The 27,115-nt window shown below is 51.1% G+C and overlaps 1 protein-coding gene across 1 annotated transcript; it reads left to right on the top strand.

Annotated features, from left to right (window-relative positions):
- On the top strand, positions 1-26,621 carry LOC144164878 (uncharacterized). The gene is made up of 4 exons (XM_077695120.1): positions 1-351; positions 592-814; positions 24,806-25,437; positions 26,184-26,621. Exons 1-4 carry the CDS (start codon positions 1-3, stop codon positions 26,619-26,621), a joined length of 1,644 nt encoding a protein of 547 aa, XP_077551246.1.
- The last annotated feature ends 494 nt before the right edge of the window (positions 26,622-27,115 follow it).

Below are 27,115 nucleotides of genomic sequence, written 5' to 3'. Positions count from 1 at the left end.
ATGTTCGACACGTCAACGGTCCGGGACACCAACCCGGACCTCTCGTTCGTGCTCCTGCCCGGCCGAAGCACCGCGCGTTGGAGGAACACGGGCCACAACCTGGGGAGCGACCACAATATTATCGAGGTCACAGTGCCGCTCCGCTCCGGCGACGGCGGCGATGGAGGAGCCGGGCACATCAAGCACCGCCTCACGGACTGGCACCAGTTTCGCGCCGTGGATCTGGGCGAGATCGACGACATCGAGAAGTGGACCGAAAGCCTCGTAGCGGCTACCGAGAGCGCGGCGACGGAGATCGAGACGTCGGAGGACACCACACGCATGGACCCCCGCCTGGCGCACATGCTGGAGGCGAGAAGATCACTACAGCAGCGCTGGAAGCGCCAGCGCCACAACCGCACCCTCCGCAAGCGGATCGCGGCGCTCGGCCGCGAGATCGAAAAATGCAGCCGCCAGATGTGCGCCCAGCAGTGGTTCGAGCTATGCAGCGAGGCCGACGGGCAGCTCCACCGGGGAGGCACGTGGAAACTCCTTCGCCACCTGATGGACGAAAGCAAGAGTAAGGAGTTCCAGCGCCACCGGCTCGCCCAGATCATGTACACCGCCACCAAGAGGCTGGGGGAAGAGGGGGTGCACAAACGCCTGAACGAGCGCTACCTTCCCGACACCCCGAGCGAGACGCACGCCGAGTACGCCGGGCCGCTCAACGCCACCCTCGACAAGGCCATCGAGGAGTGGGAGGTTCGCCAGGCGACCCAGGCCCTAAACTGCCGATCGGCAGCGGGTCCGGACCGACTGAGCAACAAGGCGCTGCGTAACCTGAGCGACGCAGCCATAACAGCCCTGACGAAATTTTTTAACAAATGCTGGCAATCGGGCAGCCTCCCCAAGCAGTGGAAGACTGCCAAAACGATCCTGCTTCCCAAGCCCAACAAGCCGCCGGGCGTCGAGAGCCTGCGCCCCATTTCCCTCACCTCGTGTGTAGGCAAGGTGCTGGAGCACGTTCTCAACGCCCGGTGGCAACGTTACCTGGAAGACAACGGGCTGTATCCCGATTCGATGCTGGGCTTCCGCGCGAAGCTCGGTACGCAGGACGCCATGTTGCTCCTCCAACACGAGGTGCTGGCACTCCCACCCGTGCCCACCGCGGACAACCGCGCCATCCTGGGTCTGGACCTGCAGAGCGCCTTCGACAAGGTGAAACACTCTGCTATCCTGGCCCAGGTCTCTCGCCTCGGCCTGGGGCGGAGGTCCTACGACTACATCCGAGCCTTCCTGTCGCGGCGCACCGCCCGGCTGGAGATCGGCCGAACGCAGCTCGACGAGCGAGAACTCGGCAGCACCGGCACCCCGCAGGGCTCCGTCATCTCGCCGCTCCTGTTAAATCTGGTGATTATCGGGGTCGCCCGGCGCCTGGACGCGCTCCCCGACGTCAAGTACGCGATCTACGCGGATGACATCACCCTGTGGGTTCCGGGTGGCAGTGACGGCCACATCGAGTCGGCGCTGCAAGAGGCGGTGAACAGCATCGAGGCCAGCCTGACCGGCACGGGTCTCCGGTGCTCCCCACAGAAGTCCCAACTGCTGATCCTGCCCCCACCGGGCCGGTACCGCAAGCGCGCCGCCGCCGAGGCGGAGCGCAACATCGTCGTGCGAGCGGGGGACGGCACGGCCATCCCGAAGGTTCCGAGCATCCGGGTCCTCGGCATGCACGTGGACGCCAGCCGCACCAACAGCACCACGATCGAGCGAATGACAACGAAGATGGGCATCGCCACGCGCCTCGTCAAGAGAGTCTCCACGCGCGTGCGGGGGATGCGGGAAGCCAGCCTCCTCCGTCTGCTGCAGGCTTTCGTGGTGAGCCACGTGGCGTACGTGGGCGCCTTTCACCAGTGGAGGACCCAAGAGCGGGCCCGGATCGACGCGGCCATCCGCAAGTCGTACCGGGCGGCCCTGGGCCTCCTCAACGGCACCAGCAACGCGGCCCTCCTGTCCCTAGGCGTGCACAACACCCTGGCGGAAATCAGCGAGGCGCAGCGCGTGTCACAACTCGAACGCCTGAGCACCACCAGATCGGGCCGGGAGATACTACAGAGGGTGGGCCTGAGCCCGCCCCTCGGACCCACGGCGGAGGACGAGCTCGTTCCGCTGCGGGACGACATCGCCCGCCGCGTGATCGTGCCGCCGCTCCCGAGGAACGTCGACCCGGAGCGGAACGTCGAGCGCAGGTCGGCGCGAGCGTGCGCGCTCGCCAAGGAGTACAACGAGCGCGAAGGCGCAGTGTTCGTGGACGCGGCCAAGTACCGCGAGCGGGCCGACACCTTTGTGGCGGTGGTCGTGAAGGCCACCACGGGAGAACTGCTCAGCGCCGGGAGCGTGCGGGCCACGACCGCCCGCCAGGCCGAAGAGGCGGCGATCGCTCTCGCCCTGGTCCGGCCGGGCACGACGACCATCCTCAGCGACTCCAAGTCGGCGATAGCGAACTTCGCCCGGAGCACGGTGTGCAAGAGCACCGCGCGGCTCCTCTCCAGCATCGGGGAGGGAGCCCGCGCGAACAGCACGAGCATCCGCTGGTTCCCCGCCCACGCGGGCCGGGAGCTGCGCAACGGCCACCGCAACCGCAACGAAGAGGCGGACGCCGCGGCTCGAGACCTCGCCACGTGCCGAGCCGCGCCCCCCCCCCCTCGCCCGACCCCCCTCCGAGCACGGAGAAAAACAGCAAGACGACGACGACGACGCGGAGCCCCTAACCGCTTACGGCGCCACGCTCCGGTGGTACAGGCACGGGAGACGAGCCTTCCCGCCCCCCCATCCGGGGCTTACGAGAGGGGAGGCCGTGCTCCTGCGGCAACTGCAGACAGAAATGGTTCTCACGCCGGCGCTCGCGCGCCATGTGTGCCCGGACCTCTACGAACGAAGTGAGTGCAGTGTGTGTGCGCGAGTGCCCGCGGACCTTGCCCATCTCATGTGGGGCTGCGAAGAACACTGTGCGCGTGACGGAGGCCGCGGCCTCCCACCGGACGTTCGCGACATGATCGGCTCTACGGAGCACGGACTCCAGCTCAGGGCCGTCCAGCGGCTCGAGGCTGCTCTGGCGCGGCAACGGCGAAAGGAGGACCCGCGCTCCCCCCCGGTTGCTTCCCTCGGGAACGGTGACAGGAGGCGGGGCGGGGACACCCCTAGTAGCCCGAGCCGCAGGCCAGGCCCATTGCTTCGAGGTCAGCCCGATACCTAGAATAGGTAGATAGACAGGGGTGACGGCGAAGCCCTGCGTGGCCTAACCCGCACCCCCCGCCGGACAACGCAATAAAGGTCATTTCTCTCTCTCTCTCGAGTCGCCCACAATGGTGACTCGCCGCTCGGTTCTTTTGGCTGCGCAGGTGTTTTTACCGCGGAGGCTTTCGCGCTGATTGCCTCTGTGTAGCTCTTGCTCGGCGGCGACCCCTCCCCTTCTTCCATGACAGCGTTAGGCCCCTCTCTGTGACCGGCGCTGTCATGTCCGCCCGCTGCCTCATGCTCGGCGGCCCTAGCCTCCCCTTGTCGTAGCGCCTCGGAGCCAGGCACCCTCGGTGCGCTTGCCCAGTGGCGTACGCCATTGCTTTCCGGAATGGCATCCCTCGGCACACACACGCTTTCTAGCGGGGCTAGCTTCCCTTCCAGCACCTTCCGCGGTTGCCTTTCGGCTTTCAGCTCCTCCCCTAACCCGCCAACCTGTACCTTCAGTAGCTCCTTCTCCTGCTCTAGCCCGTCGAGGTGCGACTCCATTACACACATTCTTCACATGAAGTCCTGCCCTTCCGCATCCTCAACTGTCTCGAACCTTGTATCCTGGAGTGGATACTCCCGCCTCCACATCATGCACACAACGCCCGGCTTCTTCTTCGCCGGCATGTTTCAGAGCTACCTGACTGCCGTCCACAAAATTATTACTCCCGCTTTCTCCCGCACGTGCTACGCTAGAAAAAAAGGACAAACACCGTGGGATGCTTGCCTAGAGCATCTTCCTTTGTTGGTGCACTCTCAAAAAGGTGCTTAATCACACTACTAACACTAAACGTTAGTTCTGCTTGCTCTACAGCATTACCTCCCTAAGAAAAAAAAACAGACTTATCGCATTCGCCGTCTGGGCTGTCGTCGCTGCGCTGGGAACACACGTCCGTCGTCCGCTGCGTCCGCCGTCAAGACGAATAAGCACACCCAGCGCCTCCCCATGGAAGCTTAGGCAAACTGTGGATGGGTGAGCGCCAGCCGGCGGCCGCGCGTTCGTATGTTCGACAGCTTTTGGCTCTTTATGTTTGCGATGCTGCAATTGTTTTTGAAAGGTGTCTTGGGCTCGAAAACTGTTCTGGCGAAGAGTTTCCCCATGTCTCAATTGCTTCTGTCTGGCTTCCGGACAATTAAAGGCTGGGCTACTATAGTGTCGGCCTCCCGTGTGCTAGAAGGGATAGAAATTGTACGTTGCCAGGCACGCGTACGCCATGAAAGAAATTGACACGGTACACATCGTTGCGAAGTGCCATTCTCAGCAAGAGAACCGTATCTACAGCACTTCTGTCCAATTCAGTAGCAATTGTTTTGTGCATCATGGCCTAATAAAGCGACTCCAGCGCATACAACGCCACTCCACGACAGGGACGTGTTCGTATTCTTTTCCCTGTCCGCGCGCCACCACTCTACAGTTACTTTCTCTGCGGCCCTTCTTCAACTTGGTTGGTGCTGTCACTGATTAACAACGCATTCAAAATGTCATTAACTGATGACAAAATAACCAAAACCAACTTCCACCCAGTGTGAATTCTGCCGATACAGCGGATCGAGCTGCGGGTTGTTTACGAAGATTCCGTTTAGTTTCGGCTTCTTTCTTGTGAGTAATGTTAGAGACGTCTTACCGCCTAATTGCGGTACAATATGTTCGTGCCGTTCAGCATTATCCATAAAGGTATTTCCTCCTCCACCATCTGCTCTGGGTAAAAAATATTAACGTAAATTTTCAGAGTACGCAAAATGTATTAAAGCAGTCAAATTATGCGTGCCTTTTTGCTTGTGATATCATGCTACGCTCTCGTTTAGAATTCGTGGCTGAACTCTGTATACTTCGGAAAACAAGGTAAGGCAGCAGGCTGAATGTGTCTTGACATTGTATTTGGCACCACCCGTGAAGTGCTGTCAGCATATTATTGTGCCGCCCTTTGGCGTCCATTCGGTGCCATGAATGTCGCTGAAAAAATTTACTGATTATAAAACAATAGTCCCGGAAACCTAATTACCTTGTGTTCAGCAAAAACTACAGCATGAGATTCACAAATATCGCAGTCTGCGATGTGTATGAAACACTGAAAGCAAGCGTTTTAGTTTTACGGCCCTTGGCGTCTGCGCTGCACATGAATGGTAATCGTACTCACAATTTTACTCCATCCACTGAAAAAAAAAATGTTATGGCTTTTTTACTTGCTTGAGTATTCGTACTGTAGAAGTCAATTTCTTGTGAAGCGCCTTCTCCCATGGCTGCCCGGGAAATCTGTACAAAACTATGCCATCCTGCCCTTCGCGATTGTGGCAGTCCTTCACGCAGCAGTAGCGGCGCTGCCATGAATTCTTTCATGCAGCCTTTTGACCCTTTCGCACACTGCACATTCCGAATATAACTATGGTTCTTAAAAAAAATTGGGCCCATCTCCCCACGAGGGGGATAAGGAGGGGGTGGGTGTATTACACCCACCTCGCGTAGGGGGTGGGTGTATTGCGTTAACGTTAGTGTTTGGGGGGTGGTGGTGGGGTGGTAGGGAATGTGTTAACTAATATTGCTTATTACTTATAATTATTATTATTTCTTTCATATATTAATTATTACTTTGGTGATTTCGCGACTCGAGTCCCCCCTCGCGGAGCGATGGGCCCAACTTTTCTTTTTTTTGTGACGCAAGAAGTGAAGGCAAAGATTAGGTTATTGTAAGTCGTTATTTATTTATTTGTTGCTGTTGTTGTAATAGACGCTGAGAACGACGGCTTCGTGGTCGCTCAAGTGTACTGTTAAGGGGTCTTTAAGCAGTGCTCGTGCGTTGCAGCAACTGGTGAAGACGAGATCGATGCAACTGCTGCCGTGTATTAGCAGCTTCTTGACGTAGTTTGAATGAGTCAAGGATATAAGGCGCGTTCGTACCCTTTGATTCTGTGTCGCTTTTGTGGCGCAGTGGGAAGAGCACCATGTACCTTGCGTTCCGCACACAGGGTCGTGGGATCAAAACCAGGCGCCGATAACTATTATTTTTTATATATAATGTAGGGGGAGGGCTGCGGACCTGTTGTTGAGAGCGAGGAGGGTAGCCTGATGCGGGAGAGGAGGAGTGGGGGAGAGGGCGCACCAGCGCGCTGAGCTGTTGCGGACGGACGGCGGACACTACACGTGAGTTAAAGAAATGCTCTGCATTTAAAACTTCCGCCACACAGCGTCGAACGGCACGCAGCGCGCGTGTTTTCACGTGCGTGGAACGCACGGTAAGACATCCGCCGACCCGAAGTTTGAAAGTAGCAGAGAGAGGTGGCACTGCAGTCGCGGGCAAACTTCAGTGTCGGGTGCCTATACACCAGCTATGTTTCGTTCCTTTATTCCACTTCACCTTTGCATTTTACTTCTGCAGCTTTTAAGCACGAAAGTGTTTCATGCCCGGGTACACAAAGGTCTTTCTTACGTAATATCTGTCACGGAGGTGAACGCGGCGGCGCGCAGTTGCGAGCCCACGACTCTATGGCCGCCACGGCGGCTGCGTAGCGCTCTTCCCGCTGCGCTACGAACCAAGACGCGAGCAACCCTACGAACGCTCCTGATGTCTTTTCCCATGACTCATTCAGATGGTTCGCCCCGTCTAGGAAGGGCGAAGCGAAGTAGAGCATCATGACGCTAATGAGCGCCGACAGTTGGCGCATCGATGCCAGCGCCTTCGTGTACGGGGGTCGCGCGTAAATTGAGGCATTGTTGCTTGTTTTTTTGTTGTTGTTGTTGTTTCTTGCGTCTCGGCATCACTTCGTCTGGCGGGGTCAGGCTCGCGAACCCTTCGCACAAGAAGGAGGTTCCTTTAACATTCAACTGCTCCTGTGAAGGCCCCTTTCACTTTCGTGTTTTGCTAATTCGTATGGAAGAGGGATCAAGCAGAATTTTTTCGTTGCTGTTTTGCTTCATCCCACTACTCTTCATAAATAGCAATTGTTTTGGCGCTGTTCTTCAATTGCGGGCTTTGCGCCAAAAAGAAACTGTTCTGTAGATTTGTTTTCTTTGAAAACCGTATGGACTCTCCGGGATAAAGTTATGCTCGTTAATGATTATTGACAGTGTGTCAAAAATATTTGCGTTAAAATTTCTGCAGTCAGGATTCATATTTCCTGATAGTTTTACGTGTCATCTAATGCTCCATTCTTGTTGATGGGTGTCACATGTGCATGCTTGAGCTGGTCGGGGAAACATGCTGTAAAAGTACAAATGTGTGGCCAGCACATCACTGATTTCATTGGCCACGTACCTAATTTTGCACTTCTTTATTGCCAATAGGTCCTGCAGTAGAATCATTCTTTAGCTTACTTATCAGAGAGCGCCCCTTTGCTGCATCGGTGGGCTGAAGAAGAATAGTACTTGCCACTACCGGATTGTCTGTGGTGACCAGACAGCTTTTACTATCTCATACACAAACTGTTCATTCATTAACACCAGTTTCTTTTGATCAATATTCACATCCTGCAATTGCTTCGCCTGTGTTTTGTTCGTTATTTCGTTATCGGTCTTTCAGATGGGCTTGGGGCTGGTTTGTATACTAGAAAAGATATGCTCATAAAGGCGTATTTTAGCTTGTTCTAATACGCTTTGAATGTTGTTTCTGAATTTTTCAGGGAATTGAGAAGTTTTTTGTAACGTGTTGTACAATATGTTTTTCTTTTTGGTGCATTGGTACAAAAGAGATGTTGTCTATGTTTTCTGCACCTCCTTAATGTTTGGTCGTTGTATTGGCAGAGCTAAATAATGGCATATATTTTTCTCAATGAACAGATTGAAGGCTTTGTTGCCGTCACTTTCGTTGTAAACATGCTACCAGCGTAGTCCTCCTTACCACTCGTAGGAAGTGTTCTAGTGCTTAACTGTTCAGAAGAACTTCTTTTTGGGTGAGTTGGTGCATCTTGGTGAATGAACACGGGCCTTGCGCGAAAAAGACACCGCACACAGGACGGACGGGACGATCGCAAACTCTCAACTAAATTTTACTTTTAAATTTTATTGAACACATGCGCATTCCTTCAATCAATACAATCTTTAGAGGCGGCTCTATCACACTACTACAGACACATGTCAAGAAACCTAATCTCTGGTTTATGAAGCAACACCGATGTATCACTCACGCATCCCTCTCGCTTCTTTCTTATATGATAGGCCTCCAAAATTTCCCTTGCCTTCTGCGAGGCTGTTCAAGTCCAGGGGCTTTTGACGTCTGCCCACACCAATTTTTCCGAAGCGAAATACCGGTAGATGGTCACTAATATCTGATAGAAGAATGTCTGCAGATACGACATTTTGAATTAGGTTCGAGATACAATTGTTGATTAAGGTTGCAGTACTCGCGGTGCGCCTTGTGGGAAGCCTAACATAGTTTGTGCACTTATGACAGGCACGTATGTAATCTAGTTGCGATGACCATGCATCATCTGCGCTAAAGCTTATATACACATCCCCCATCATATTAAGGCGGTCATAGTGGCAGCAAACTGACGTGAAGAGGTTTTATAACAAACTGCACAAAGTTCTCTTGTCTCGAGCGGGAAGTCATTAAACAGCCGTCACTGTCAAATTTCTTGAACGCATTGCTCGCACTCAATATCTTTAGCAATTAAGGAAGATTCTTATGCAGCAGTAAACCTTTGTTTATCCACGTACATTGCTACACCTTGGCTTCTTTCGCCATTTCGTATGTGACTGTCCTCATCTCCCCTGTGCTAAGCCTCCCCTTAGTAATGTACCAACTAGCCAAATTATGTTTTATTATTTACCGTCCGGCTGTTATTTTTTTTTATATCAGAGGGCGACAAACGTACTAACTAAGAAAGGCAGGCCTTCTTGCTCGGTTTACCACGTTTCAGTGACGAATAGAGCATAATATTGAGCGTCAGCGGAAGTCAACAGAAGCTCTAAGTGGTCTACTCTGTTTTTTATTCCTTTTGGAATAATGTGGAATGCCAAAAAAGCTTTTGAACCAGAAATGCGTTCTGTGTGTCACAGAAAAATGTAATATGCAGCATTTTCGTCCCTACACTTTGTGAAAAAGCAGCAACTGTTTCCATGAAACTACGTGTTCAAGTCAGTTGAAGGCATCTAGATGAGTTTTGAGAGGTCATCCCAAGATGCAATTTCGATAACTGGCGACCCTTTACCTTTCCCCGCAGGAACCTACCCGTTTCTTGACCACACTACCTTTTTCTTTCTCTTCAAACCGCTTCTGGTGGGCACCTGCAAACAAATTTTGCTCGTTAAACCAAGCAGCTTGTATTTAAAGAATGCATGAATGTGTGAAATTATAAACAAAAAGGCGCCCCTCCGTCTAGCGACGACGATAATTGAACGGAACGAAGGACGTGGAATTGCCGTGTCAGGTCAGCACTTGAGAGCAGAACCGAAGTGCAGTAAACCGTCGCGATAAAAAATACTTTATGTGCATGGTAATCGGGTGTGATGTGGACACACTCGCTTCTGTGTTGGTTCGTATAGGATTTGACTAGATTTTAACAGCTTCGCGTTTTCATTTTGAAGCTGATTCGGCTAAAGGGTAGCTGATACTTTTCCTTAATAAACCGATGTAAAATTCTAGTGCGTGCAATTACAAAACATAACGAGCGTACATTTCCAAACCTGCGGCTTCTACCTGACCGTACAACTGCTACATTATACACAATTTTTTACTTCCTGGAAATACTTTTATAACCCTCCTCCCGTCTTCACTTTTTTCCTATCCCCATGTTTCTCTATTGCTCCTGCCGACTTTGTCTTCAGCTTAAAACCTGAAACAACACGAACCTTGACAACAAGTATTCCCGAAATGATAAAACTACAGGTAGCTCAATGGAGTGTTTTTAAGCTATGAAGAGGAAAAATGCCTCACACTGCGAGAACTTCGCTAGTGACTTACTGAAACTTTCAAAAAAAGAAGGAATGGTATTATTGCCATTCATGCTAGGGCATCAAAAAATGTCTTAAAATGGTACAAACATATCGATCAATTTTAGGTCACTACTGAGCTGCGCCATATCTTCTCGTTTTATGCTTGGAGACGTTTTGCCGAGTATGCCTTTCCTGAGTTCCGCGATACCGTTAAATCTATTTTGTGGTTTTATCTAGTATCACGAATCAGCGTGCGAAGACGGATGACAACAAAGAAGGGGAGATAAAAAAGCAAGACATTTCTGGAAACTGAGTGAGAAAAGAAGAGGAACAAGGAGAAGGAAGACGAAGGGCAGATGGAAGTAGAGATCGTGGTTCGAGGCGACCGAAGGAGGCGGGACCCGAGGTATGGGAGCCCGCAGGGCACCAGTGGCACTTCCTCGTTGGCCTCCTCAAGCAGTTGACGCGTGTGCGCCTGGACAACAGCGGCTCCGCTCCGCTGGCTTCAGCACCGGCTTGAATGGGCACACACGCACCCGTGGCTTCGCCAACTGGCTCCGTCACCATCTTCACGGCGCTGCGCTCAGAGAGCAACCTTGGCGACACTTCACACCCGACTGCCGTAATTATATGGTGCAACAGAACAACAAAAATTGGGGTAGGAAAATGGCCTTTAAGAACCTATAGGCGCCAAATAATAGAACGTGAGGACACTATTGTAGTTTAAGGACTGAAAGCCGTTTGGGATCTTTTTTGTAAGTATTTTATTTCCAACTACCGTAAATACTCTATTCTAACGCGCCCAGGAATCTAAGGCGCACCCGATTTTCCTGGCAAAAAATAAGAAAAAATTTGCACCTCCCATTATAACGCGCACGGAACTTTGCGAGCAAGAAAAACGAATGCGAGAGAAACGGGCGATTTATTTCTCGAAATAATCTCACTCATTTCACTCCTCGTCGCTCTCCGCTGACCACAAAGTCTCGTCCTTGGTGCCGTCAAGCGCGTTCGCGATGCCACACTTCATAACTAACGTTCAACCATGATCGATGGGATCGTGGCCCATGCCTCGCACGCCCATCCTGCGAGCTTCTTCGCACGCTTCACCCGACCGCTCGTTTTGTACGCGTGACAGCCACTGCCGCCATTGCTGCTATCAAGCGCGCAAGTGGAACAATTTGACTATTTGTGTGAACGCCGTCAGAAAAGCCTAGGCGTCTACGCTATAGTGCCTAGAATATTCTAGGCACTATACTTATGCTGCGTCTGTAAAATCGTTGCTAAAAGCTTTGGTGCCATTGTGAGATGGCGATGGCGATGGGCGGGACATAATTTCTGTTGTTTCGGCAGTTTCGGTTTTGTATCCGATTGTAAGGCGCATGCAATTTTTTGACCTATTTTGCCGCAAAAAAAGTGCGCGTTAGAATCGGGTAATTACGGTATATTATTCTCTATTTTTTTACCTTCCCACTACATGTACCTACCTTAAAGTCTCGTCTCAACTTGATATGTGTGAAATTCATTCTTTTACCGAGGTTACGCGTGACAAAAATATCTAGTTAAAATCTAGTGAAATGCAGTCTACTTTGCTACATATAAATTTTAACAGTAACATTGAAACCTTTCAGCCGGTCCTTCCGATTTATCGAAAGGGCCTCGCCGCAAGAGATTTGTGGGTTTGTGAAAGGCTTGTCTTTACAAAAAAGTTCACATAGTCTCTGGTACACCACTTTTTGCCTTGTTTTGTACAGGTCATTCCAAAACCTTTTAATAACTGTAGACTACAGGCCTCAAAGTTGCGCTCTTGTTCTTTTGAAAAGGCCTCAAATTGTACAAGGTGATATAAACATTGTTTTTGCAAAAAATACACTATGAATTCCGGTCAGTTATTTGCAGCATAAATAAAATGGCACCCCTAATTGTAGAATTATTGATATCAATACGATGTTTTGGAAAGCGAGCTGTGCTGCTGCCTGGTACCTGCTTGTCTCCAAGCAGTGACTTGCACAACAGCGTCTTCTGGCTTCATCTACTAACCTAAAAAATACCAGACATTGCCTCGCTGAAATGTCTAGGACATCTCAAGGATAAATCGCGCAAAACATATCAAGCATCTGATCAACATTTTTCGCTATATTGGCGGAGTTATGGGCTGCTCAGACCCTCTTTGAAACATTTTCCATCTTGAATGCACATGTTCTATAGCGCGGTCGCACATGCACTTCTCCCTCTGTTCTTGTGTGTCGGAGCGAAGAGAATCATCACGATTGTGCTTGTATTTGCCCTTTAGTGTACACAAAATCTCCGTGCTCTTGTTGCTCAGAAAAGGTCTCTGTCTCTTTTATTGCTCTCCTTCTTTGTATATATATACCCATATAATTGTACTGTTATTTCCCTTTTCATATTATTTCCCTTTTCTTTTGTATGCCTTATATGTCTGTATTCTATGCATCACCCGAGAAGGCCATTGCGCTGTTGGTGAGAATTTCAAATAAATAAAATAAATAAATAAATAAATATTCACCAGAGAATGTATGCTGGGTGAGCAGATCGTATCGGTGTAAACGTCTGACATTTTTGTTTTTGCTTTGCGCAGTGTGACATAGATAGCAGTGCAACTTCCTGTCCGGTGGACTGCCCCTATGTTCGAGAACAGAATGGAGGATACTTCTGCACAAACTATACTCGACAATGAAGTAGCTGTTTGCCAAAGGTGTGTAAAATACACAAAATGTACAGTGGGGTACAAGAAGATTGCACGCTTGAAAATAAGATAAGATGTATAACCATATTGCAAACTTCCTTGCATCCGATGTCCTAATAAAGTACGTAAACAAGACATCGGATATAGATGTAAAAGTGGTGTGTCTCATTTAAAAAGAAAAGGGTTGCGTTCTCGAGATTTTATGGAAATATTTTTTTTTTATTTACAGGTACCCTCAGGGCTGAAGAAATATAGGGGGAGTGGGTTTTAGGATACACGAACAAGTACGGCTTACAGTGCATATCAAGCAAACATACAAAAAGGAGGAGTTGCGCGAGCACACACAATAACAAAAAGCTCACAAGTTCTGTGCACAAAGGGTCAATAACTACAAGAAGAAGCCAACTTTGCTTTTGCAAGAATGATCGAACCAACACAAGAGAAAATAATCAGTCATAGTTATTGGAGTGGTTTTGATTGGTGATGACTGATCGGAAAGCGCCATTGCTTACGACGGTAACAGTTGCTGCCGGAAGGCCGTTCCAGTCGCGTGATGTTCGTGGAATGAATGAACATGCGTACGAACGCGTGTGACTCATAGGGATGGCAACTTTGTTGACATAATCGCAACGTGATTATATGTAGTTTGGTGGTGAAATTAGGTTGTTTCTTAATGTGGGATAATAAAATATTTTGTGGAATAAGCAAAGTAGTTTTATTTTGCGACGGGTTACTAAATCAGGCAAATCGAGGCTAGCTTTTATAGATGATATTCTGGCGGTGCGATAGAAGTTGGAGAGAATAAAACGAGCAGAGTTATTCTGAACCATTTCAAGTCTATTGATTAAGTATGTTTGGTCTGGGTCCCATATCGCGGCTCCGTATTCAAGTTTGGTTCTAAATAGTGTTTTATAAAGAAGTAACTTTAAGGAGGAGGTGGCCAAAGCGAAGTTTCGCCTAATGTATCCTAAGGTCCGGTTAGCGTTATTAATATTGTGATCAATGTGGGCATTCCAATTTAAATTGTCTGATATGTGGACTCCAAGATATCTATCATTGTTTACTACTCCCAATTGTAGTCCTTTAATGAAGTAAGAAGGTATGGTGCTCGATGTACGTGTTATCCTCATTGCCTTACACTTCGCGATATTTAAGGTCATGAGCCAGTTTTCGGACCAAGTGGAAATGTTATCTAGGTCTGATTGTAGTGCATGCATGTCACTGTTATTGGTAAATTCTCTAAAAAGAACGCAGTCATCAGCGCACAAGTGAATATTGGATTTAACGCAATTGGGAAGGTCGTTAACATATTGCCGCGAACCATACATTGGGTTTGTTTATTTGTGTTTTGCTTTTACCGCCCGGCTGCGCCGGTCTGCGTTATCTCTGCGCCAAGGGAAGCGCGTGTTCCATTCTTTCTTTCTGTGCTGTATGTGTTATCTGTTGTGATAGGGAGAGCATTCCGATCTAACGTGAACAGCCCAGAATAATCTTCTTGGATCTACTATGTTCTCGATGCGAATCGACGTTTCGAGAACCACGCGCGCCGAAAGATAAAAAGCTTGCAGTGCGGACGCCGGGGCATTCGATTCGACGACACTCGCCTGTGCAAGTCACTTTGTTGACCGCTGCTTCGCCGCCTCTGTATTCTTTTGAGTTGTTAGGGGAGCACAAGTTCGCTCCAATAAACGTATTTCTCATTCAAGACAACTGCTTCGTCCTTGTCTTCGTGACATCTGGTGGAGGTGCTGCTCCTGACGTTGGCGCTATCGTGGAGAGTGACCAAAGGTTGCTTCTCGACCGCGGTGTGTCTGTCGCAAGAGGCATTGCGCGCTTCAAGGAACACCAATCCCACATTTTGGTTACTAATTTCACCGAGGGGTACCAGCATTTAAACAAGGGCGCGGCAATTGCATTCCTTGAAGAAACGCAAGAAGCAAGTGACGTGATCGCGGTCGCCGACTTTGAACGCACCCCCGTAGAAACCTTCGAGCTCCCGCAGCCCTTCGACGTGAATCCGGCGCTACCGCAAGAACAACGGAACAAATTATTGGCTTTGCTGCGTCGCTATAGCGAATGTTTTTCGTCGAGCGCAAAACTACGTCAGACCCCTCTAGCGAAGCACCGAATAATAACCGAAGATGGAGCCCGACCTACCCGACAGTCACCGTACCGCGTCTCTTCACACGAACGGGAAGCCATCCGGACTCAAGTCGACGACATGCTCAGCGACGACATTATACAGCCATCGAAAAGCCCCTGGGCTGCGCCCGTCGTACTCGTAAAGAAAAAAGACGGCACATTAAGGTTTTGTGTTGACTACCGGCGACTGAACAAAATCACGAAATAGGACGTGTACCCCCTCCCCCGAATCGACGACGCCCTCGACCACCTCTGCCACGCGAAGTACTTCTCATCGATGGACCTGAAGACCGGCTACTGGCAAATTGAAGTGGACGAGAGAGACCGAGAGAAGACTGCATTTATAACCCCAGACGGTCTATAGGCCTCCTGCGCTGGAGTTTTGGCGACATGCAGCGCCCCTAGCGGCCGACGCCTCTGGGTAGTACAAAAGCAGACGACCCTCGCCGCCCTCAATGTGCTTTCAATTACAAGCCAGAGTGAAAGTTGGTAGTGGCGCTTTGTGGCGTGTTTAAATGACTGCATACTGTATGAAATAGCCGTTAAAGTAGTTGCAGAGGCTAAACAAAATAATATCCGCTAAAAGAAGCCAATTTGTCGGCTTTCTTTTGAGCGCTGTCGCGGTGGTCGCGGCGTGGGACAGTATCGACAGGTCGGGTGGTTTAACTGTTTGACGACAGATAGTTTTTTCTTCTTGCGTGCGGTCGAACAAAGGAAAGTTAACGAGTAGCATAAACACGGAGCGCTGCTCATCCTATATCCTGAGGTAACTGCAAAAGGTTGCTTCAGCGGGAGCATGCAAGCGAACGCAAGAATTGCGCAGCCGACTCAGCTGACACTGTTGGCCTGACACCGCGTTTGAAACGAGTGGAAATTTTGTTTCGTATTTTCGCAAACTAAATGATTCTTGCGTAACGTTTTACGCCGCACGATTTACGAATGGCAGGACACATGTATACTAGCGAGTAGGTGGGGCAATAGCGCCAAATAAACAAATTAAGCGCTATATAAAGGATACAAAACAAGCACAAAATCGCACGCCCGCTGCCTGCAGAGATGTGTAGTTCTATATTTGCATAACATAACAGCCGCGTAGGCCCCAATAGTTACATACGATCATATTATGTTGGTTATCGTCTAGTGCAGGGGTCGTCGCGCTAACAATTTGAACGCCGACACGCCAGTTTTGTCCTCAAATGGAGTTAGGCAGCGAGACAAGAACAGAGAATTGGTCGCTTCCAGTTGAATTGCCCCCCAGATTGTTGTCAAATATTATTGGCAATTCGCTATTTTCTTTGCGTTCAAAGCCAAAGCCCCCCCTCCCCCTCCCACCCAATTTGCCGTCCAGCCCTCCGCCGGGTCGGCTGCATGCAACTCGGCCCTACAATTCTAAACGTTGCTGACCCTCATTCTAGCCTATTAAGTGCGAACTTGGAATATATAATGCAAGAGCGTAATTAAGTAAATTTAGAGCAAACAAGGAAAGCGAGCGGCTTCTCAGTTCGCCCGACCACTTTGTTTCACGGCCACTCATTTCGGAATCGCAAAACAGATTTCACGCTTCTGACGGTCGCGGCATTTTGTCACTGAGACACGCAACAAAACGGCAAGCTAACGCTGCACCATGTATTCGTAACGGCGTCGCAAACGAGCACTGTTTAATGAACGTGCACGCATAGTGTGCAGGTACGCAAAAGAGCGGCGCACCGCAGCAGGCGAGCCTGCGGTCCGCCGGGCTCGCTGGCTTTTTAAGCGCGATCATCGCCGATTGCGTCACTCTTCGTTTTTGATCGGCTGTTTCTGAGAAGTATTTGTCACCTAGAGTATTAGTTTAAACTAGAAATTTCACTTAAAATTTACTTCGTACGACCATCGATCGGTGAACCTGCGAGTAGCAGACGCCGTCATGGTCCCGGCACTTTCGTCGGCGTTGTAAACGTGTTTAGCGCTGCAAAGCTCTTTCCCCTAATGCCAAGTTGATCGCTGAAATAGATCGGACGCGTCGGGGATGAGCTGGTGACCACGTCGCAAAATAATCGTGAGCGTCGAGCTCATTTTGCTTCTGTCAACACGGGATCCTATGGGACCCGCGCAGCTTTGTACTACCCGGAAGTACTGCCCGGAAGCCGCTTGCGCAGCGCCCCCTGGGCAGCGCAGGAGGCCTATACGAGTTCAAGGTGATGCCGTTTGGGCTGTGCACAGCACCAGCGACGTTTCAAAGAGTCATGGACACTGTGCTAGCTGGCCTTAAGTGGCACACCTGCCTCGTATACCTCGACGACGTAGTGGTATTCGCCCGGACTTTCGACGAACACCTTGCAAGGTTGGAGTCTGTACTCGAGGCCATTCGTACGTCGGGGTTGACGCTGAAGCCTGAAAAGTGCCGTTTCGCATACGAGGAACTCAAGTTCTTGGGCCACGTCGTCAACGCCGCGGGAGTCCTACCTGACCCGGCAAAAACTTCAGCTATCGCGAACTTCCTTAGGCCGAAAGACAAGAAGGGCGTGCGAAGATTTCTCGGGTTGTGCGCATACTACCGGCGCTTCGTCGCAAACTTCGCACGCATTGCAGAGCCACTCACGCGCTTGACGAAAGACAGCACCCCTTTCAGCTGGGAAAACGACAAAGAAAAAGCATTCTGCGAGCTGCAACAACGCCTGCAAAGCCCGCCCGTGCTCGCTCATTTCGACGAAAATGCCGAAACGGAAATGCACACGGACGCCAGTGATATAGGCTTGGGTGCCGTCCTTGTCCAAAAGCAAAGCGGCTGCGAAAGGGTAATCGCCTATGCCAGCCGTGGTCTGTCGAAGGAGGAGAAAAACTATTCTGCCTCTGAGAAAGAGTGCCTGGCTATTATATGGGCGATTTCAAAATTTCGCCCATACGTGTATGGAAGGCCATTCAAGGTTGTAACAGACCACCATGCGCTGTGTTGGCTCGCCAATTTGAAGGACCCCTCTGGCCGTCTTGGGCGGTGGAGCTTGCGCCTGCAGGTGTTCGACGTTACAGTCGTTTATAAATCCGGCAGGAAACACTCCGACGCCGACTGCCTGTCCCGCGCCCCCGTCGACCCACCACCACAAGACTCTGATGAAGACAGCGCGTTCTTCGGGATCGTGACGGAGAGCGACCTAGCCGCCCAGCAGCGTGCCGACCCCGACTTACGCGTCATAATCGAGTACCTCGAGGGATGCAACGTTGCCGTTCCTAGGACCTTCAAACGCAGCTTACCAGCATTCAGCCTGAGAAACTCCGTCCTCGTGAAGAAGAATTTCAGCCCCGGAACAAGAGCGAATTACCTTCTCGTCATCCCCGCGGACCTTCGTGACGAAATTTTGGAAGCGTGCCACGACGACCCGTCTTCCGGACATCTCGGCACAGCCCGAACTATTGGAAAAATCAAGGCGAGGTACTACTGGCCCGGCCTTACCTCTGACGTCACCCACTACGTCCGGAGCTGCCGTGACTGCCAACGACGAAAAACGCCGCCGACAAGACCCGCCGGACTTCTACAACCGATCGCCGTCCCATCGAGACCATTTCAACAGATTGGAATGGATCTTTTAGGCCCGTTCCCTACGTCACGATCACAGAACAAGTGGATTGTCGTAGCGACAGACTACATGACACGCTACGCAGAGACCGCCGCTCTTCCGAGGGGGACTGCACAAGAAGTGGCAAAGTTCTTTATAAGCCAAGTTGTGCTGCGACATGGAGCCCCGGAAGTCCTAATCACAGACCGCGGAACGGCATTTACTGCGGAGCTGATGCAAGGAGTATTACGCTACAGCAACACGGATCACCGAAGAACGACGGCGTACCACCCCCAAACGAACGGACTAACAGAACGTCTGAACAAGACAATCGCAGATATGCTGTCAATGTACGTTGACGTTGAACACAAGACTTGGGACGAAGTGCTTCCGTATGCCACGTTTGCGTACAACACGGCTATCCAGGAGACGACGCAGCTGACGCCGTTCGAGCTTGTCTACGGTAGAAGGCCGACTACGATGCTCGACGCCATGCTTCCGCACGTAGAAGACGACGACCTCAACGCCGACGTCCACGGATATCTTCAACGTGCGGAGGAGGCCCGCCAGCTCGCTCGAGTTCGTATAACGGACCAGCAGCTGGTGGATGCGGGCCGCTACAACCTCCGACGCCGAGACGCCGAGTAACAACCAGGGGATCCTGTGTGGGTTTGGACTCCCATCCGACGACGCGGACTCAGTGAGAAGCTCCTACGACGGTATTTCGGACCCTACCAGATTCTACGACGTGTTGGCCAACTTACCTACGAAGTGATCCCTGATGGTGACTCCGGCACATCACGACAACGCAGGCGGCCTGAAGTCGTCCACGTGGTTCGCCTAAAACCTTTCTACGGACGATGACGAACTTTTATTTTCATTTGTTCGGACTGTCGCTTATGTTAGCATCGGGTCGATGCACTCTTAGAGGGGGGGTAATGCCGCGAACCATACATTGGGTTTGTTTATTTGTGTTTTGCTTTTACCGCCCGGCTGCGCCGGTCTGCGTTACCTCTGCGCCAAGGGAAGCGCGTGCTCCATTCTATCTTTCTGTGCTGTATGTGTTAGCTGTTGTGATAGGGAGAGCATTCCGATCTAACGTAAACAGCCCAGAATAATCTTCTTGGATCTACTATGTTCTCGATGCGAATCGACGTTTCGAGAACCACGCGCGCCGAAAGATAAAAAGCCTGCAGTGCGGACGCCGGGGCATTCGATTCGACGACACTCGCCTGTGCAAGTCACTTTGTTGACCGCTGCTTCGCCGCCTCTGTATTCTTTTGAGTTGTTAGGGGAGCACAAGTTCGCTCCAATAAACGTATTTCTCATTCAAGACAACTGCTTCGTCCTTGTCTTCGTGACAATATATAAGCAATAATCATGGGCCAAGCACGGAGCCTTGGGGAACTCCAGAAGTGACAGTAATTGGGGGTGAGTCATAGTTGTTAACGGCAACAAACTGCTGTCGATTAAGTAAGAAGCATTCGATCCATTTTAAAAGGTGGTGATTTATATTACGGCAACTGAGTTTGTGGAGTAGTAATTAATGACGAACTTTGTCGAACTCCTTAGAGGAGTCCAAAAAATGCAATCTACAGTGGAATGGTTGTCAAGAATGGCGTGTATTTTGTGTGTAAAAGATACAAGCTGCGTATCACAGGAGTAGTGCTTACGATATCCGTGTTGTGCTTCAGTAAAAAAATGAGTTTGAATCAAGAAAATTAACGAGGTTAGAGAATATGACATCTTCAAATATTTTACAAGGAATACTTGTGATGGATATAGGTGGGTAATTAGGAGGAGACTGTTTGTTACCAGATTTAAATACTGGAACGACCTTCCCAATTATCCAATCGTCGTTAAGAACTCCTGACTGCAAAGACTGTTGAAAAATTTTTGAAAGAATTATTGACGAGTAGGTGCAAGTTCTTTTCAAAAATGTCGCGTTAATTCCATCGACACCAGCAGCAGAATAAGTCTTTAAGGAGCCTATAATTTTCCCAACGCCAAATGACTCAACTGTGGTGGGAAGCATGTTCGTGTAATCATAAGCATTAAACAATGAAATATCGGAAGAATCGGAACAAGAAAAGTTCAATTAAAACGAGGTTCTCTTCGTAAATCATCGAGTTTCTTAGTAACAATGGGTAAACCTTGCGCACACCGCGACAGAGCTTTTGTGAGCATGCTGAATTAAGGAAACCAAGGCTTTATGACTTTACCCTATCGGTCATAACCTATCTGTTTACAAGTGTTTTAGGCAAAATAAAAAAAAATTAAGCAATACGCCCTAGGTGCTACGGAGTTTAATGTTAGGTCGACTGCTTTTTAAAGCAAAGCTTTCGAGCTGTACCGGCCAACGGTTCTTTGGTGGCGTGCGGGATAAAAAACTCAAAATGCGTCGGAGGCAGTGGTGTGGGGAAATGAGGGTGAAACGGAGTGTTTCACTCACAGAGCACACTTGACGTGGATGGCACGGCGAATTGGCCCAGCGTTCACGAGCTGGAGTGTCTGCTCGCCGGTGGCAACGTCGGTGGTACAACTTTGTCGTTTGCTTCAGCGGCGGTTGTTTTGGCCTGTTTTAGTGTTGCTCCGCGTCAATTGCGCGACGCCTTAGCCGGGCTTAACTTATTCGACAGCACCTTCAGGGTAACCAGCAGCAGAAAAGATGAAATGGCCTTACGGCAAATATGCTGCAGCAGTGGGGTAGCGCGTCCACCTGGCGTGCAGGAGGACCGTGGTTCGAATCCCGCTGCCGGACAATTCCCACCGGATTAAAAAGCAGCTTGTTGATGCAATTGCAGAAGGGGGCTTGGAGTGCGGCCTGACCCCGTTGATTATTGCCAGTAACGAAATCCTTCACCAGAGCAGGATTGGCCACCCTGCTTTAGTAATGGCCGCAACCTCACAAGACTACGACAATTAACCTAAGACCTTCAGTCTCCAGTGGCTGCGAAGCAACTGACCACGGTGGTGGTAAGACCTGTGACGGCGCAGAGGGTACTAAGAATCCCTGGAGCCGGATAGGCCACCATTACAATCTGAATTGGGAACATGTACATGAGGACCTCATCTAGCGAAGTGCGTCTGGAAGTGTTGGTCGAGGAATTACAGGCCTTATATGGGATGTCATAGTTCTTAGTGAGGCTAGGAGGACACGTGAAGCCTTCACGGTGCTGAAAAATGGACACGTCGTAGGCACACAGTCGCAGACACGTCGTAGGCACACAGCGGGTAACATAGAAGAACACCATAGCACTAATGAAAGGGAAGCAGGTCTTGTAATTAGGCACAATAAGAGGTACAAACTCAAGTTTTTACATGGCTACGCCCCCATTTATAGCCAGAACGGCCAGTTAGTTCTTCTATGTTAGTCACGCTTCTATGAAGGCGTGAGGTCAGCAATGGCGAAAGTAAAAAAAATTACACCATCTTCCCGTTGGGAACCCTGATGAGGATGCGAAGCATCGTGGCGGTACCGTGTGGTTCCATTGTGTTGCCGTTATGTTGAGTGATCTGGTGTTTACTAGCGCCAGAGGGAAGTCCGCGTTCCGGTCCACACCGGTGGCAAAGGCATGCAAGTACTGTTGTGTTACGGTGAGTAGGCGGTGCTTCTCGAGGCGCCGAAACTCGTTCATCACGTTCTTGTCGATGTTGTCGTCTCTGTGGTAGAATCGGTAGTCTCCGTCAGCGTTGGTGAGGCAAAGGTTGATGACATCACCGGCTGAAAGCAATTTACACGCCCTCCTTTTCCCAGCTTTGTCTTCTCCTTCTTCTTCTTCGGCGGTTCCCTTACGGGAAGATGACGGTGGTCGAACGCGAAGCTATCTCGTGATAGATGTTTTGGTTGGCCAATTCCTATGGGCGTCCTGCCACAATTATCATCAGAGGCGCTGTGGACGGGGCACGAACGCAGGACACCCCCCAGACCAAGAGACGCTAACATCCTCCTCTAAAGTTTTCAGTTCGTCGTTTCTATTGACGTTCAGCTTCGCGTGCCTTCGTTGGATCAGTAGCTTCTTGACGTAGTTTGAATGAATCAAGGACATAAGGCACATTCGTCGCACTTGCTTCTGTCTCGCGTTTGTAGCGCAGTAGGAAGAGCGCCGCGTACTTCCCGTTGCGGCTGGAGAGTCGTGGGATCAAAACCGGGCGCCGTATTTCTTTTTCGTTTATAGTGTAGGGCTGGAGACAAGGACGTTTGAAACTATGGTCTCGGCTGTAGAAATAGCAGGGGGACCTACTGTCGATATCGCAGAACGGCATAATCTATGCATGAGCTAGAAGTCGAGATGGAGGAGCCAGAATACGGAGCATAAAAATGAATTAGACTTCATATTATGCGATTACCCTGGTATCGTGCAGAATGTGGATGTGCTCAGAAGGGTAAGGTGTAGTGACCACCACGAGGTAAGATCTCAGATTAGGCTGTAGCAGCATCAACGCAGCGAAAACGACGAAGCACCACTCTGGTGCTCACTGTGCGAGCCTCGTGGCGCGAGCAGTCAGTGCTCCCGGGAACTATGAGCGTTCGTCCAGGCACAGCTGCCGCTGGCCTTTCAGCTGCTGACTTGTTCATAATGTATGTGTTCTGTTGCTCGGCGTTTTTATTTCCTCTTGTTGCCAAAGAATTGGTGACTACGGACATCGGACATGGCAGCCGACAATCAACCGCTTTGAATGCCCAGCTAGGAGCCACTGCTGCAGATGACAGCCATCGAACATCCTCCGCCGCTCAGGGGGACGTGGCTGCACTTTCGCTGAAGCTTCCCCAGTACTGGGCTGAGCACCCACAGCTCTGGCTCACCCATCGAACAGCCGGTTCGCCGTTGCTCGCATCACATCGCATAGCCAGAAATTCAATCACCTCGTGTCTGCGCAGCCGCATAAGATCGCAACCAAGCTTCGCGACCTGATTCTTTCACCACCGGCGACCGCCCCGCTTGACACCCTGACGAGTCAACTCATCCAGCGGACGACAACGTCGGAACAGTGACGGTTGCAGCTTCTGCAATCTAAAGAACTCTGTGATCGCAAACCGTCACAGCTACTGCGCAGCTTTCAACAGCTCCTTGGAGAAAAGGAAGCCACGTTTGATCAAGCTTTGCTTCGAGAGCTTTTTCTTCAACGCCTGCCCACCTCCGTTCGCATGGTGCTGGCCACCGCTAGATGTTTATCCATTTGTCAGCTGGCCCACCTTGCCCAGTCCGTCATGCACGTTTCCACTCCTGTCGAACGTCTCGTGTTCAAATTATCACTCCCCCAACGTTGCGGGCCCACTAAAGCAGCACCCACAACGCCGTCTCCACCTGCGCTGCAGAGCGTGCGTGAGAAATTCCGTTGGGACATCACCAAGCTGTCAGATCAGATCGCTGCTCTCTCAGCCCAGCGCCAACACTCTCCATCGTGCGGCCGCTCCTTCTCGGGCCGCCGTTCGCCGTCGCCTTCAAGGCAAGGCTTATGCTGGTATCATCGCAATTTTGGAAAAGCAGCGCAAAGTGCACAACCCCCTGCACTTTTCAGGTAAACTCCCCGGCGCACCACTAGAGGCGGTGAGTGGTGTCCGTTTCAAAGTAAGCCGCTTGTTTTTTGTGACGGACAAAACCAACGGACTGGGTTTCCTTGTCGTCACAGGCGCTGAGATCAGCGTAATACCGTCCTCAGCTGTGTTTCGCAAGCGTAGGCAAACCACAAGCTGCTTCCAATCCGCCAAGACTCCCATTGCTACCTACGGCGAACAATCGCTGTCACTCAGCATTGGCCTTCAGGGAACATTTCGATGAATTTTTCTTATCGCTGAAGTGGCCTACCCCATTCTTGGGGCAGACTTCTTGCGTCACTACAACTTGTTAGTTCACATGCACCGCACGCACCTCATTGATGCTACAACGCACCTCTCTGTATTTGGTATGGCATCGATGGAACCGCTCTTGGTGGTCGCAAGCACCTCGTCGAAGTAGGTCTATGACAAGCTCCTTGAGGAATTCCTGTTCCTTCTGCGACCTGCCAACTTCCTCCCTCCCGTCCGGCATGAAGTCACTCATCACATTGTCACTACGGGCCCACCCATTCACGCTCGAGCTCGACGCTTACCGCCTGATCACTACAAGATCGCACGTGACGAGTTCGAACACATGCTTGAGCTCGGAATAGTTCGACCGTCGTCGAGCCCTTACGCATCTCCGCAGCACATGGTTCCAAAGCCGTCACCTGGAGACTGGCGTCCCTGCGGAGACTACCGGTTGCTCAACAACGCCACTGTTCCTGATTGTTACCCCCTTCCGCACATTGCAGACTTCTCAGCACCACTGCATGGGGCAACGCTTTTCTCTAAGATCGACCTTGTTAAGGCCTACCATCAGATTCCTGTGGAGCCGGCAGATATTCCGAAGACGGCAATCATCACGCCGTTTGGACTTTTTGAGTACGTGCGCATGCCTTTCGGCCTTCGCAACGCTGCACAAACTTTCCAACCATTCATTGACACCGTGACCCGAGGATTACCTTTCTGCTTTGCTTACATCGATGAATTGCTTGTGTTCAGTAGCGACGCAGAACAACACATTCAGCACCTTCGCCAACTCTTCAGTCGCCGTGCCGAATACGGCCTTATCGTCAATAGAGCCAAGTGCGAGTTCGGTGCTCACGAGCTAGACTTCATCGGCCACCGTGTAGACAAGAATGGCATTCGCCCCTTGCTTTCAAAAGTACAGGCCATCGAAGACTTTCCGCAGCCATATTCTATGCGCGAACCCCACGAGTTCCTTGGCCTCCTAAACGTTTACCGCAGTTTCATCCCGAACTGCGACGCTCTCCCCCGCCCACTAACCGACATGCTCAGGGGAAGCAAACCAAAAGCATCTCCACTCACTTGTTCTCCAGAAGCACTAACCGCTTTCAAGAATGTCAACACCAAGCTGTCCAAGGCAACCCTTTTCTTCTATCCGAGACCGGGAGTTCCCCTTTGCCTAATGACCTATGCATCTGACGCAGCAGTCGGAGCTGTCCTGCAACAGTTTGTGGACAATGCCTGGAAACCCCTTGCTTTCTTTCCCGCAAGTTGTCAGCCGTGGAGTCACGCTACAGCACTTTTTGAAGAGTACTTCTTGCAATGTACATGGCTGTACGTCACTTCAGGCACTTCTTGTAGGGTAGGGAGTTCCATATCCGGATGGACCACAAACCTCTGACCTTCGCCATCCGGTCTAACTCCAGGTATTCACCCCGTGAAACCCGCCATCTGTCTTTTGTCGCGGAATTCACAACGGACATACGGCACGTGCAAGTGCACGACAACGCTGCCGCGGATGCACTCTCACGTGTCGCCGCAATCTCCAGTTCTCACAACTCAGCTGACGTCGACTTCACCGCACTCGCATCAGCGCAACAAGATGACGCCAAAATAATAGCCCTTCGAAAAAAACCCGGCGGGCTGCACCTTTCTGAAGTACCCATCCCATCGCGTGCTGTCCCGGTGCTTTGCGATGTTTTCAGGCACACCCCGCCTCCACTCATCCCGGAGAATTTCCGACGCATTGTTTTCGATGCCTTCCATAGACTTTCGCACCCTGGAATACAAGCCACGCAACATCTGCTGACGCAGCGTTTAGTTTGGCCGGGCATAAACAAGGACGTACGCAAATGGACGCGCTGCTGTCTCGTATGCCAGCAGTCAAAGGTTAACCAGCACACCAAGGCCCCTCTCAGCTTGTTTACGGCACCAACTGAGCGTTTCGACAAGGTGCACGTAGACACTTTGGGGCCCTGGCCTACTTCAAAAGGCAACACATGCCTACTAACTTGCGTGGATCTTCTCACGCGTTGGCCCGAGGCGTCGCCTCTTCCCGACATCCGTAGTGAAACCATCGCCAACGCCTTCGTTGCCGGCTGGGTTTCCCGCTATGGTGTCTCATCAGCTATCACCACCGACCGAGGTCACCAGTTCGAGTCGGCACTCTTCAAGAACCTTCTGACACTTCTTGGCACTTCCCGCACTCGGACCACAGCGTACCACACCATTGCCAACGGGCTTGTTGAGCGTTTTCACCGCTCCCTCAAGACTGCACTAAGGCACAGCCGGACATTACCAATTGTCTTCGGGCTACTTTGAAGCAGGATCTACATTGCACGCCCGCAGAGATGGTCTTTGGTGCGTCGCTCCGCCTGCCGGGAGAGTTTTTCACTGATTCCGAATCATCACCGTGCCCTGATCCCACCTACTACGTGACCCAATTACGAGGTTCGTTTCGCTCACTCGTGCGCCCGCACCACGCAGTCAACAGAGTGCGGATGCCCATGTTCCCAGCGAGCTGACAAGGACCCTCTACGTTTTTGTCCGCCGTGACGCCGTGCGCAAACCACTTCAGCGGCCGTATGAAGGACCCTACCGCGTCATCCACCGTGATTGATTGTAGGGTTTAACGCGCCGACGCAACGCAGGTGATGAGGCGCGCCGTAGTGGAGGACTCCAGATTAATTTTGACCATCTGGGGATCTTTAAGGTGCGCCGAAATCTTGTACACACGGGCGTTTCTGCTTTTCGCCTCCATCAGAAAAGCGGCCGCCGCGGCCGGGAATGGAGCCCGCGACCTGGTGCTCAGCAGC

The sequence above is a fragment of the Haemaphysalis longicornis genome, unplaced genomic scaffold (assembly GCF_048455015.1).
Source record: "Haemaphysalis longicornis isolate Haplotype H1 unplaced genomic scaffold, Haemaphysalis longicornis Haplotype H1 scaffold_14, whole genome shotgun sequence".
Lineage (NCBI taxonomy): Eukaryota > Metazoa > Arthropoda > Arachnida > Ixodida > Ixodidae > Haemaphysalis > Haemaphysalis longicornis.
The sequence above is the reverse complement of the archived record's forward strand: the minus strand, read 5'-3'. Positions and strand labels throughout refer to the sequence as shown.